The 14,630-nt window shown below is 39.9% G+C and overlaps 2 protein-coding genes across 3 annotated transcripts in view; one reads left to right on the forward strand and one right to left on the reverse strand.

The window, feature by feature from the left end:
• Nucleotides 1–19: 19 nt before the first annotated feature.
• Nucleotides 20–14,630, reverse strand: part of LOC123879322 — a 34,748-nt gene continuing 20,137 nt past the window's right edge. Inside the window, exons 6-7 of the mRNA XM_045926967.1 lie at nt 7,559–7,633; nt 20–291 (exon numbers count right to left, since the gene is read on the reverse strand). Of these exons, the coding sequence (XP_045782923.1) occupies nt 243–291; nt 7,559–7,633 (124 nt within the window). The 3' untranslated portion in view covers nt 20–242. The remainder of the gene's footprint in view (nt 292–7,558; nt 7,634–14,630) is intronic.
• On the forward strand, nt 9,825–13,681 carry LOC123879470. Of its 2 annotated transcripts, none has more exons than XM_045927175.1 (4): nt 9,825–9,879; nt 10,819–10,971; nt 11,802–12,008; nt 13,302–13,681. In XM_045927175.1, the coding sequence occupies exons 2-4, from the start codon at nt 10,926–10,928 to the stop codon at nt 13,511–13,513; spliced, it is 465 nt and encodes a 154-aa protein (XP_045783131.1). In that variant the 5' UTR covers nt 9,825–9,879; nt 10,819–10,925; the 3' UTR covers nt 13,514–13,681. The 2 variants fall into 2 exon arrangements, with proteins under 2 accessions (XP_045783131.1, XP_045783132.1); XM_045927176.1 differs by having other exon boundaries at nt 9,826–9,879; nt 10,822–10,971.

Genomic DNA, 14,630 nt, shown 5'->3' on the forward strand with positions numbered 1-14,630 from the left:
TAGAGACAATAATCTCTCGCTACGCTAACCATTTTGAGTCACTAATCAATCAATCACAAACATGTATCCAAAAAACCTCAATTCAATTAGATAACATACTTATATAGTTTCGATTGTGACTTAAAATGGTTAGCGCCCACTGAAATTTTTGTCCCTATCATTTGTATGGAATTACGTAACAGAGAAAGCGCTATACTACTTTCCGCGGATAGAGTATAGCTGCTTACATTTGTACCTTTTTGCTAACCATACCCGGGCTTTCTTTCGTGGGGTTTCAGGATATAAGATGGTCTGTAAAAAAAAAACATTTAACATCTTCATTGGGTAGCCTCGTGGCACAGTTAGATTTAGATTTTGAGATTTATTTATTAACTAGCTGATGCCCGCAGCTTCGCCCGCGTGGATTGGTTAGATCCGATGCAGCATCAGGATTGAGGAGTTGGAATCCAATTTTTTTATGAAACAATGTCGCAAAGTTCCTCTATCGATTAAAAAAGAAATGACGGAAATCGGTTCAGAAATCTCGGAGATTTCGATGTACATAGGTAGAAAAACACAACTCCCTTTTTAAAAGTCGGTTAAAAAAGTAGCCTATGTTACGCCCTGGTGAATCCTCTATTTGTCTGTGAAAATCCCGTCAAAATCGGTTCAGCCGTTCCAAAGATTAGCCTTTTCAAACAGACAGACAGACAGACAGACAAAAATTTTAAAACCGGGTGATTCAGTTATGGTATCGTTCAAATAACCCTATGAGCTTAATATGAGGTAGTTATTTCGAAATTACAGACAGACACTTCAATTTTATTTATTAGTATATAGATTATTATAAGTATAGATAGATTGCAAACAAGGTACAATGCATAGCGGATGGCCGTAGCCAGGAGTTTTGGGGGTTCACACCCACCCCGAAATCCCAGACAAAGAGAAATTGTTTTCAAAATGCATAATAAACTGGCAGGCGTCAATCGATTGCTATCTCTAAACTAAGAGTAGACAAACTTGGTTACAAATAACTACAAACTTGACATTGGCTAATCTTTGTAAAGCCAGACGAGAGAGAAAAAAAAACTAAGAGTATTTCCATCTTTCTCTTTTTAATATTAATAAAAAAGGACGCAAAATGAATTTCAAATTAAAGACTTGATTCTACCTTCTCTACCACACCATGTTCAAGACTGGCACCTGAAGCCACTGGTTTGACAGTTTTAAATCAAATAAAAGTTAGTCTGTCCTTTTCTTATTATACTGGTAAGAAAAAGATGTGAATACTCTAAAATTTAGTATAAGCAGCAGAACTGTTGGCCGCTGGGGCAGACGTGTTATGGAGTGGAGACCGCGTATCAGCAAGCGCAGTGTGGGACGACCTCCGATCCACTGGGCTGACGACCTCAAGAGGATAGCGGGAAGTGGGTGGATGAGGAAGGCGGAGGATCGTGTGTGGTGGCGCGCTCTCGGGAAGGCCTATGTCCAGCAGTGGACGTCGATGATGATGGTGATGATGATTGGTTGACCTGTGCTATTCTGTGCTACGTCTGTCGCAGAACTGATGGCCGCTGAGGCAGACGTGTTCTGGAGTGGAGACCGCGTATCAGCAAGCGCAGTGTGGGACGACCTCCGATCCACTGGGCTGACGACCTCAAGAGGATAGCGGGAAGTGGGTGGATGAGGAAGGCGGAGGATCGTGTGTGGTGGCGCGCTCTCGGGAAGGCCTATGTCCAGCAGTGGACGTCGATGATGATGGTGATGATGATTGGTTGACCTGTGCTATTCTGTGCTACGTCTGTCGCAGAACTGATGGCCGCTGAGGCAGACGTGTTCTGGAGTGGAGACCGCGTATCAGCAAGCGCAGTGTGGGACGACCTCCGATCCACTGGGCTGACGACCTTGTTGGAAAGTCTATATACGGCTTTATATCCATGTTAATATTATCATTGAATGTTGTCTATACTTACTTGTTCTCTTTGGTTTCGCCCTCCAAACATGACGGACGCTCTCTGTATCTTTTTAATTAATATTTAATATAATTTGAGACTGGTCAATAAAAGTGTTTATTTCGAATAACCCGTGCATCCATCACAAGCTCAGTTCCACGCTCTGCTCATCAAATCAACAGGTTATGTGTACCAGACAAAGAAGTGTAACCAAACGGAAGACATTTTGTATTGAGCATTGAGTTTGTATGCCGGGTCAATGGATTCGTCGGAGTCATGTACGGGTGATTTAACCCGCATGAACAACTTTGAAAAACTCGACGGTTCTTCGAATTTTCACACTTGGAAATTTTGTATTAAAAATGTTCTCATACTGGAAGGATTGTGGGACGCAGTTGAGGGACGGGACGATGACGCGGTGCGTCAAACACGTGCTCTTGCACGAATATGTTTATCCATCAAAAAGGACTTATATCAATATGTAAGGAATGAGACTTCGGCTGCTGCGGCTTGGAAAAAACTTTCTGAAGTGTTTGAGGATCGAGGCCTATATAGACGTGTCCTATTGCTGAGGAAGTTGCATCGGATTGAGTTTGCTGATTTTAGTTCGATGAGTTTATATATACAAAATGTCACCACATTAGTTCAGCAGCTCCAAGACATTGGAAGGACTATTGAGGATGCTGAGGTGGCGGAGATACTTCTCAGCGGACTTCCGTCTGACTATGATACTCTTGTTTCAAGTTTATCAACAGTTACTGTCACAAATCAGATTTCCAGTGAACTCGTCAAGGCTCGACTACTTCAAGAATACTCAAGAAAAACTTCTGTTAATACCGCTGCTTATATAAGCAACAAAAATGGAACTGTCTTTTGTGATTTCTGCCACAGTACTAAACACAGAAAATCCAGATGCTTTAAGCTAAAGCGTATGAAGAAGAATCCGAAAGCTGCTAGTGCCGCGACTAATAACCTAGTGTCTGCATTCATAGCTCAGTTACCATCACAGGACTTTTATTTGGACAGTGGTGCTAGTAATCATATGGTTAATAACCAATGTTATTTTAAAAAATTTATACCATGTAAACTTAGCGTCAAAGTAGCCAATAATACTGAAATTACTTGTGAAGGTCGAGGGCATATTGATTTAGAAGTTAAACAGCAGGTGAGTCCGTTATCATTGTCCAATGTAATGTATGTTCCCCAACTTTCTTGTAATCTAATTTCCGTATCAAAATTAGTTGAGAGTGGCCATGAAGTTATATTTGATAGGAGAGGCTGTCTAATTTATAACCATAAGAGCAAAACCACTGGTGTTGGCAACCTAATTGCATGTGCTGTACGTTGTAATGGTTTATATAAACTAAACGTTTGTGTTAATGTGAAAACTAACAATTTCTCGCCCATGGATCACTCCTTGTTCCTGGAAGGTAGCCAGGAATCACCGAGGGCCATAGTCGCAGCAGGTTCTCCAGCGGAGTTGTGGCACAGACGTCTAGGACACCTTAGTCTCCGAGGTATGAAATGTTTACGGGATGGTGCATGTGGTGTGATGTTTCAGGATGAAGACTTAAACAACTGTGTGGCATGTCTTGAGGGGAAGATGTCGGCCGCATCTTATCCGCAGGGACAGGCGACGCGTGCTAATCGACCACTGGAACTCATACATAGTGACGTCTGCGGCCCGATGCAGGAACCGAGCTGGGGTGGAGCGAGATACCTAGTGACCTTTACAGATGACTACACTAGGAAGACTTTTGGATATCTCATGAAGCACAAATCTGAGGTAATGTCACATTTTATCACTTTTAAAGCACATTCTGAGAAACAGTTAGGGTTGTCAATTAAAGTTCTAAGGTCCGATAGAGGTGGTGAATATTTTAATAAAAACTTCTCTGATTATCTGAAAAGGGAAGGTATTGTACATCAGAGTACTGTCCCTTACTGTCCGCAACAAAACGGGGTCAGCGAGCGCCTTAATCGTGTGCTGCTAGACAGAGTTAGATGTATGCTTAGCGAGTCAGGTCTCTGCAAGCGTTATTGGGGAGAGGCAGTTATGACTGCTATTTACTTAAAAAATAGGGCTCCCACAGTAGCTTTAGAGGGACGTTTACCTGAGGAGGTTTGGAGTGGATCTAAGGTAGATCTCAGTCACCTTCGGGTGTTTGGCTGTGTTGCATACTGTCTAAATCCATCACAGAAACGCCAGAAATTAGATGCTAAGGCAAAATTAGCTATTTTCGTTGGTTATAGTGAGAGTACAAAAGGCTATCGTTTATGCGAGCCATCTAGTCCTAATACTGTGATATTATCCCGTAGTGTAGCTTTTATAGAGAATAAGTTTTATTATGATAATGGACCGAAAATTTCTGATGATAATTATTATTATTCTATTTTAAATGACAATAATTTAATGAATAATAATGTTGAGGCAATTGAACGTCATGATACTATTGTGGAAATTAACAATGAAACTAACAATAATTTAACAAATGTTTCAGATGGAGTCCATGACGATGACCACCAGACATTAAGTGAGAGCGAGCCCATCTCAAGTGGCGAGTCTGCTGATGATGGACGTGATGAGCGTCTGACATCATCTAGCCAGGTGTCATGTGGAGGGGAAGCTGTGCAGCCGAGTAGTGAAGCTACAATTGGTTTGTCCGGTCGTCCTATTCGTGAAAGACGTCCACCACGAAGGTATGAAGACTATTCAATGCTAACTCAGCATACCTTATTAGAGGAACCACAGTCTTATGCGGATGCTATCGCTTCACCACATTGTAACAATTGGATTGATGCGATGCACACTGAGCATGACTCCCTGGTGTCAAATCAGGTATGGAAGTTGGTGAGTAGACCTACTAACGCGAATGTTGTCAAGTGTAAGTGGGTGTATAAACTAAAGCATGATGCTGATGGAAAGTTTGATAGATTTAGGGCGCGGCTTGTAGCCAGAGGTTTTACTCAAAAGCAGGGAATAGATTATAACGAAACTTTTTCTCCTGTAGTTCGCCATTCATCTATGAGAATTTTGTTTTCATTGGCTAATGAAATGGACTTAGAAATAGATCATCTTGATGTAGAAACTGCATTTTTGAATGGTAACTTAAATGAGGTTATATACATGGAACAACCTGAGGGTTTTCGTAGTAAGAACGATAATCGTGTCTGTCTTTTACAAAAGAGCATATATGGTTTAAAACAAGCTAGCAAGATGTGGAATGTAAAAGTAAACAGTGTACTTGTAGATAACGGTTTCAAACAATCTCTATGTGAACCATGTATTTACACAAAAAGATCTCACAATGACTTTGTTATCATAGCTTTATATGTAGATGATTTCTATGTTTTTTATTCTAAGAACAGCTCAGTTAAGATTGAATTGCTGAATGTTTTAGAGAAAGAGTTTAATGTCAAGAACTTAGGTCCGTTGAAAAATTGCTTAGGCATGAGAGTCACTAGAGATAGGTCAAAGGGAACTTTGTGTTTAGATCAAACTGAGTATATTAAGAAACTGTTAAGGCGATTTAATATGCAAGATTGTAAACCTATTGCGACACCTATGGCTTTAAACTCAAAGTTGACTCTACCTAAAGATGAAAGTGCTTGTATACTTGATGAGACCTATAACTACAGGCAGCTGATAGGTAGTCTTATGTATTTATCTGTATGTACTAGACCTGATATCACTTTTGCATGTAGTCAGTTAAGCCAGTTTAACAACAGCTTTGATAGCTCCCACTGGATTGCGGCGAAGCGTATTCTTAGGTATTTAGCTGGTACAATTAACTACTCTTTATGTTATGTAAAAAGTGTTAACTTGGATATAAGAGCATATACCGATGCCGACTGGGGTAATGACGAAAATGACAGAAAATCGTTTACTGGTTTCGTCATTAAGCTGGGTAATAATACTATTAACTGGGAATCACGTAAACAACGCTGTATTGCACTTTCGAGTACAGAAGCAGAATACCTAGCTATAGGTGATGTTTGTAAAGATGTTTGTTTTATAAAAAACTTGCTTTCAGAAATAGTACATAAGGAAGTTCCTTGCACTGTATTCAATGACAATCAAAGCGCACATAAGCTTTTAGAATGTAAGGAATTTTGTCATAAAAGAACGAAACATATTGATATCAGATATCATTTTGTTAAAGACTTAATTAAGAATGACTCTATTTCAGTAAAGTACCTTTCTACAGACAAGATGATAGCTGATGTATTGACTAAACCTCTGTGTGTACAGAAACATTGTAGCTTCATTGAGAATATGAGTTTGAAAATGACTGTCTCTACATAGTAGAATGTTATTTTATATGCATATTTGACATACATTTTTTCCTTAATGTAGAAGTGACAACTACTACCTTTACATAGTAGAATATTGTTTTTGTATACATTTTTTTGGACTTACATTTATTTGTATCAATGATTATTTGTATAGTATTGGACATAATATGTAAGCCGTAAGGGGAAGTGTTGGAAAGTCTATATACGGCTTTATATCCATGTTAATATTATCATTGAATGTTGTCTATACTTACTTGTTCTCTTTGGTTTCGCCCTCCAAACATGACGGACGCTCTCTGTATCTTTTTAATTAATATTTAATATAATTTGAGACTGGTCAATAAAAGTGTTTATTTCGAATAACCCGTGCATCCATCACAAGCTCAGTTCCACGCTCTGCTCATCAAATCAACAGACCTCAAGAGGATAGCGGGAAGTGGGTGGATGAGGAAGGCGGAGGATCGTGTGTGGTGGCGCGCTCTCGGGAAGGCCTATGTCCAGCAGTGGACGTCGATGATGATGGTGATGATGATTGGTTGACCTGTGCTATTCTGTGCTACGTCTGTCGCAGAACTGATGGCCGCTGAGGCAGACGTGTTCTGGAGTGGAGACCGCGTATCAGCAAGCGCAGTGTGGGACGACCTCCGATCCACTGGGCTGACGACCTCAAGAGGATAGCGGGAAGTGGGTGGATGAGGAAGGCGGAGGATCGTGTGTGGTGGCGCGCTCTCGGGAAGGCCTATGTCCAGCAGTGGACGTCGATGATGATGGTGATGATGATTGGTTGACCTGTGCTATTCTGTGCTACGTCTGTCGCAGAACTGATGGCCGCTGAGGCAGACGTGTTCTGGAGTGGAGACCGCGTATCAGCAAGCGCAGTGTGGGACGACCTCCGATCCACTGGGCTGACGACCTCAAGAGGATAGCGGGAAGTGGGTGGATGAGGAAGGCGGAGGATCGTGTGTGGTGGCGCGCTCTCGGGAAGGCCTATGTCCAGCAGTGGACGTCGATGATGATGGTGATGATGATTGGTTGACCTGTGCTATTCTGTGCTACGTCTGTCGCAGAACTGATGGCCGCTGAGGCAGACGTGTTCTGGAGTGGAGACCGCGTATCAGCAAGCGCAGTGTGGGACGACCTCCGACCCGCTGGACTGACGACCTCAAGAAGATAGTGGGAAGTGGTTGGATGAGGAAGGCGGAGGATCGTGTGTGGTGGCGCGCTCTCAGGAAGGCCTATGTCCAGCAGTGGACGCAAACAGGCTGATTGATTGATTGACTTTAAGTTGCCGTCAGTCAGATACACCACCATTGCTCAGAGAAGTTAGGTACCTGTAGTCTCCAGCCAACCACCCGTAATGCCCCATAGATGACGTCATTTCCGTGAACCTCGCGAACTGGATGTATCTGAAAGTGGACAAATATATTTTGGTTATGATCCATACTAATATTATAAACTAGCTGATACCCGCGACTTCGTTCGCGTGGATGTAGGTTTTTAAAATTCCCGTGGGAACTCATTGATTTTCCGGGATAAAAAGTAGGTATAATCTATATTTATTCTCAGCCTTATCCGTCCAGTAGTTTTTACGTGAAGGAGTATCAAAAATACACACACACACACACATACAAACTTTCTCCTTTATAATATTAGTGTGATGCGTAAGTGTGTCTATCTGTCTGTCTGTTACCTTTTCACGGCCCAGCAGTGTAACCGATTCTGACGAAATTTGGTACAGGGTTAACTTATACCGGGGACGGACATAAGCTACTTTTTATCCCGGAAAATCAAAGAGTTCCCGCGGGATTCCTAAAGACTCATCCACTTAACTGATTTGTAAGAAATTTGGTACCGAAGTAGCTTGCGTCCCTGTAATCGAAATAGGCAACTTTTTATCCCGGAAAATCAAACAGTTCCCACGGGATCTATAAAAATCTAAATCCACGCGGGCGAAGCTGCGGGCATCAGCTATTTACAATGATTATGGCTTCACCAACACTTCAACAATGCAATTACAAAGATACTGCGTAGTTGCATTCGCTGAAACGCATGACTCTTCAAGATAGTTTCTAATAAGTATGGCTCTTCAGTACCTAATCAGTTACCTATTCAGCCCTTGACTACTATCTCACCTGGTGGTAAGTGATGATGCAGTCTAAGATGGAAGTGGGCTAACCTAGAAGGAGCATGGCAGTTATCGTTAAACTCATACTCCTTTGTCGCTTGGCGGAGCTTCCCGGAGCCTCTTAATATGCGCTGATGGACACCGAGGGGGTTTTAGTGGGTAGAAATCCCACATAACCCAATCTCTCCTTAAAGAGATCGGGTATCTCGAGAAGATTTCCCCCGAAAAAAACCGGCTAAGTGCGAGTCAGACTCGCGCACTGAGGGTTCCGTGCTCGGGTATTTTTTCCAACATTTTGCGCGATAAATCAAAAACGATTATACATAAAAATAAATAAAAATCTGTTTTAGAATGTACAGGTAAAGCCCTTTCATATGATACCCCACTCGGTAATAGTTATCTTACTTTGAAAATTAAAACATATTTTAATTATTTTTTTAATGATGTTACCACAAATTCGCGGTTTTCAGCTTTATTCCTGTACTTGTGCTATAAGACATACCTACCTGTCAAATTTCATGATTCTAGGTCAACGGGAAGTACCCCATAGGTTTCTTGACAGACAGACAACAAAGTGACCTATAAAGGTTCCTTTTTCCTTTTGAGGTACGAAACCCAAAAAAATTGTGGTGACTAACCACGGCCGAAGCCTCCCACCAGACCAGACCAGACCAGACCAGAAATCATAAATTCCATAACCCTGCCGGGAATCAAACCCGGGTGCTCCCACTAATGAGACCACTGTGCCAGAGAGGCCGTCACCAACCGTATTATCACACTATCACATCACACTTCACACTAATATTATAAAGGCGAAAGTTTGTTTGTATGTAAGTATGTGTCTGTATGTTTGTTACTCCTTCACATAAAAACTACTGGACGGATTTGGCTGAAATTTGGAATGGAAAAAGATTATACCCTGGATTAACACATACCTAGGCTACTTTTTAACCCCCGACCCAAAACGCGGGTTGTTATAAGTTTGACGTGTGTATCTGTCTGTGGCATCGTAGCTCCTAAACTAATGAACCGATTTTAATTTAATTTTTTTGTTTGAAAGGTGTCTTGATCGAGAGTGTTCTTAGCCTCCAAGAAAATCGGTTCAGCCGTTTGAAAGTTATCAGCTCTTTTCTAGTTACTGTAACCTTCGCTTGTCGGGGGTGTTATACATTTTTAATTTACACTCGTTATACCGGAAAATTAAAGAGTTCCCACGGGATTTTTAAAAACCTAAATCCACGCGGACGAAGTCGCGGGCATCAGCTAGTGGGTACAAATACCTAAGCAGTGAATTGATAAACGCAAGTATGGATTACTCATAAGTATATTATTGTATTCGTCAAGTACAGTTTACAATAAGAGTACCATAAGTACACACATATTGTGCATGTTAAGTCATTGTGATTTTTTTTAATATAACTTATTAAAAAAAAAAAAAATTTTTTTTAATATAACTTATTAAAAAAAAAAAATTTTTTTTTCTTCTCGTCTGGAAAAAAAAAATTTAACCGAAAAGTCAAAAGTAAGGTAGGTAATTATTTCTTTGTCATTATCATCAATCCATCGCCGCAACCGATATAGCTGTGATAGCCTAGTGGTTAGAACGTCCGCCTCGCAATCGGAGGTCGGGGGTTCGATCCCGGGCACGCACCACTAACGTTTCAGTTATGTGCGTTTTAAGCAATTAAATATCACTTGCTTTAACGGTGAAGGAAAACATCGTGAGGAAACCTGCATGCCTGAGAGTTCTCCATGTTCTCAAAGGTGTGTGAAGTCTGCCAATCCGCATTAGGCCAGCGTGGCAGACCTAAACCCTTCTCATTCTGGCAAAGCCAAAAGGAAGAGTTATTATTTTAGCAGTCTATGTATTTATGTGTATTCCACCGTACCACATAAACTGCTGAGCCGGTTTTGATGAATGAAGCGTCAAAGGCTATCATTTTATACGAAAAAAATCGACCTGACGGATTTTACATCCAAAAAAAGTGGGGTTCTCCAAAAAATTTCTTTTGCTATTGTATCGAGTGGGATATCAAATGAAAGAGGAAAAAAGAAGTTCATAAATATAAATATAGTAGCTAGGTACAATGTTAAAATACAACGAGCGACAGAAAAACATTTTTAACCCCCAACCCAAAAAGAGGGGTGTTATAAGTTTGACGTGTGTATCTATGTATCTGTCCGTGGCATCGCAGCTCCTAAATTAATGGACCGATTTTAATTTAGTTTTTTTTTTTTGAAAGGTGGCTTGGCTTGATCGAGAGTGTTCTTAGCTATAATCCAAGAAAATCGGTTCAGCCGTTTGAAAGTTATCAGCTCTTTTCTAGTTACTGTAACTTTCACTTGTCGGGGGTGTTATTAATTTTTAATTTACACTTGTTACTATATCTATCGGTATCTATCGACAGTTCGCGGGTAGTAGTTGGGTTTTGGTTCTGTTTAACTTTATCTTGTTATTTTTTCCAGCAGTCTTGGAACCATCTGATCCTGACAACCTTCTTAAGGACAATCTACTAAAAAAATAACCTAACGTTAAAGCTGAGGTTAAAATCAAACATTAATCGCAAATAAAAATGTTCTGTTTTCTTGATTCAATACCAGTAGTGGGGCATGTTAAAGGTATTTTACTATTTTATACTAAAAGAGCAACTGCTGAGTTTCTTGCCGGCTCTTCTCAATAGAATCTACATTCCGAATAGGTAGTAGAGTCGCGAAGTAGCTTAAAGGCAGTTAGTTCTCCTACATGAAATCAAACTAATATTATAAAGGCGAAAGTTTGTGTGTATGTGTGTGTGTATGTTTGTTACACCTTGACGCAAAAACCACTGGACGGATTTGGCTGAAATTCAGAATGGAGATAGATAATATCCTGGATTAGCACATAGGCTACTTTTATCCCGGAAAATCAGAGTTCCCGCGGGATTTTGAAAAATGTAAATCCACGCGTACGAAGTCGCGGGCATTAGCTAGTTTTACTATAATATTTCAGCATTTATTAGAGTCTCAATAGCTCAACGGTTGAGGAGCGGACTGAATTCCGAAAGGTCGGCGGTTCAAACCCCACCCGTTGCACTATTGTCGTACCCACTCCTGGCACAAGCTTTACGCTTAGTTGGAGGGGAAAGGGGAGTATGAGTCACTAGCTGATACCCGCGACTTCGTTCGCGTGGATGTAGGTTTTATAAAATTCCCGTGGGAACCCTTTGATTTTCCGGGATAAAATGTAGCCTATGTGCTAATCCAGGGTATAATCTATTGCCATTCTAAATTTCAGCCCAATCCGTCCAGTAGTTTTTGCGTGAAGGAGTAACAAACATACACACACACACACACACATACAAACTTTCTCCTTTATAATATTAGTGTGATGATTAGCATGGCTAATAATGTTTAAAAAAAATCGCAGTCGGGTTTTAGTTTTCAACTTTGTTTTGTTGGTTTGGATGAAGCTGGTGTCCACTATGCGGTTGGAGATGACGCAGGGGGTCGGAACGCTATGGTGCAAGCCACGAGGTCCACAGCTGTACTAACTGGCGGCGCTGTGGGCGCTGTGATAGGAGGTCCCATCGGCATGGTGACGGGTGCAGCGTTGGTCGTAGCCGCTGCTGATTCTGTGACCTCTGACGATATCCATGCGCCGTGGGGATTCGATGCAGGTACTATATTTTTAACCGACTTCGAAAAAAGGAGGTTCTCAATTCATCGGAATCTTTTTTTTAACCCCCGACCCAAAAATAGGGGTGTTATAAGTTTGACGTGTGTACCCATCTGTGTATCTGTGTTTCTGTGTATCTGTCTGTGGCATCGTAGCTCCTAAACTAATGAACCGATTTTAATTTAGTTTTTTTTGTTTGAAACGTGACTTGATTGAAAGTGTTCTTAGCTATAATTCAAGACAATCGGTTCAGCCGTTTGAAAGTTATCAGCTCTTTTCTAGTTACTGTAACCTTCACTTGTCGGGGGTGTTATAAATTTTTAATTTACACTTGTTTATGTATGTTCCAGACGCTTGGACCAATTTTGAAATTTTTTTTTTGTTTGAAAGGGTACTTTGCAGGTGGTCCCATATTTTGGTGAAGATTTGATGAATATCTTCGGAGATGGAGAACTGAACTCCTCAATGGATAAGAGTGAATTGCTCGCGATAATAGCTTAGTAAACAGTAGGGTTTTAACTCGGCATAGCATATTATAGTACAGTGGGGCCACTAAAAATTGTGAAATAAAAAAAATTCAAAGGAATAAAATCTGTCTGTCTGTCAGGAAAACCTATAGGGTAGGTACTTCCCGTTGACCTAGAATCATGAAATTTGGCAGATAGGTAGGTCTTATAGCACAAGTAAAGGAAAAAATTCGAAGAACCGTGAATTTGTGGTAACATTATTTGAAAAAAAAAAAATGTTTCAATTTTCAAAATAAGATAACTATACCAAGTGGGATATCATATGAAAGGGCTTTGCCTCTACACTCTAAATCAGTTTTTTTGTTTATTTTATGCATAATAGTTTTGATTTATCGTGCAAAATGTCGGAAAAAAGCCGAGTACGGATCCCTCGGTGCGCGAGTCTGATTCGCACTTGACTAGTTTTTTATTATCAACTAGATGATGCCCGCGACTTCGCCCGCGTGGATTCAGGTTTTTTGAAATCCCGTGGGAACTCTTTGATTTTCCGGGATAAAAAGTAGCCTATGTGCTAATCCTCGATATTATCTATCTCCATTCCAAATTTCAGCCAAATCCGTCCAGTAGTTTTTGCGTGAAGGAGTAACAAACATACACACACACACACAAACACACACACATACAAACTTTCGCCTTTATAATATTAGTGTGATTTTTTAATTTTTAATTTTTAAATATCAATATACAGAAAATCTAAATATTATGTAGCACGCATTTCATATATCACAGAGGTTTGAGCCTAAAAAATAAAAAATTGCCTTGTTCAGGTGTTGCTGGTCATCCCACTAGTAGTGTTACTGAAATCAAAAGGTCAGCGAAAACAGGAATGGACCAAACATCGATGGAGAAAACAGGAATGGTCCAAACATCGATGGAGAAAACAGAAATGGTCCAAAAATCGTTGGTGAAAACAAGAATGGTCCAAGCATCGATAGTGAAAACAAGAATGGTCCGAAAATCAACAGTAAATACTGTGTGATGAGGCGAAAATAGGTTTTCGGGATTCGTAGGTACCCGAAAGGCTTATTTCATTATTTTTACTTTTAATTTGGTGTTTATATTTTAATTACAAAAAAAATAATTATTTGCAAAAAAAAAAATTGCCTCAATAGCTCAACGGTTCTAAGGAGCGGACTGAATTCCGAAAGGTCGGCGGTTCAAACCCCACCCGTTGCACTATTGTCGTACCCACTCCTAGCACAAGCTTTACGCTTAGTTGGAGGGGAAAGGGGAATGTTGGTCATGATTAAAAAACGGCTAATATTCTTTTTAAAAAAAAAATTGATTTTATAAGAATTCATTGATAATGAAATGAAAATTTATTAATCAAAAATATTCTACAAGCAAGTATATAGATAGTTAAGAAAATTAGTTATTAATTGTTAATAATAATTAATTGTTAAGTAAGTACCTATAGTCTTAGAAATTAGAAATAGAAAAAATCCTTAAGTGATTTTTTTTAATGTTTTTTGTTAACAATTAATTATTAATTTGACTGTACCTTACTCGATGCTTAAATATATGAGATAGACGTCATTTGTCCCGCCTTAACGCATCTATCTCGCTCTATCATATAGCGCTGTCCCTCTCTCTCACCACCACCGCCTAGCAGTGCGAAGCGTGGCCCAAAGTGGCCGCGTTATTTTATTCATTGGCGTTTTGTTTCCCGCCGAGAACGGTTGTGCTTGCTAAAATGCAGCACTCTGGAGAAAAAATTACCTGCATTGGATAAAGTATTATAATACTCATGCAAGAGTATAATTACTTAACAATATTTCATGGAGGTTGTAAACCAGATCACGTGAGTTTTTCAATTTATTTAATTCTTATAAATGTTTGAGTATAGAAATACTTTTATTTCTTAAGCAAAATTTTACTGCATAGCTAAATTCATTGGCTATTTATGAAAATGTCATCTTAGAGGTAGTTTGTTAATTTAAATACATGATTTAACAGATAGTTTGACATCGAATGAGTCAAATATCGATTTTATTAAGCTACCGTCAATGAATCCTATATAAGTTCCAACAATTCATTGTGAACGAAAAACTACCTCATAAGGTAGGTAGTTTTTGAAACATTTGCAATTTTTGTTA

The sequence above is a fragment of the Maniola jurtina genome, chromosome 28 (genome assembly GCF_905333055.1).
Source record: "Maniola jurtina chromosome 28, ilManJurt1.1, whole genome shotgun sequence".
NCBI classification, from domain to species: domain Eukaryota; kingdom Metazoa; phylum Arthropoda; class Insecta; order Lepidoptera; family Nymphalidae; genus Maniola; species Maniola jurtina.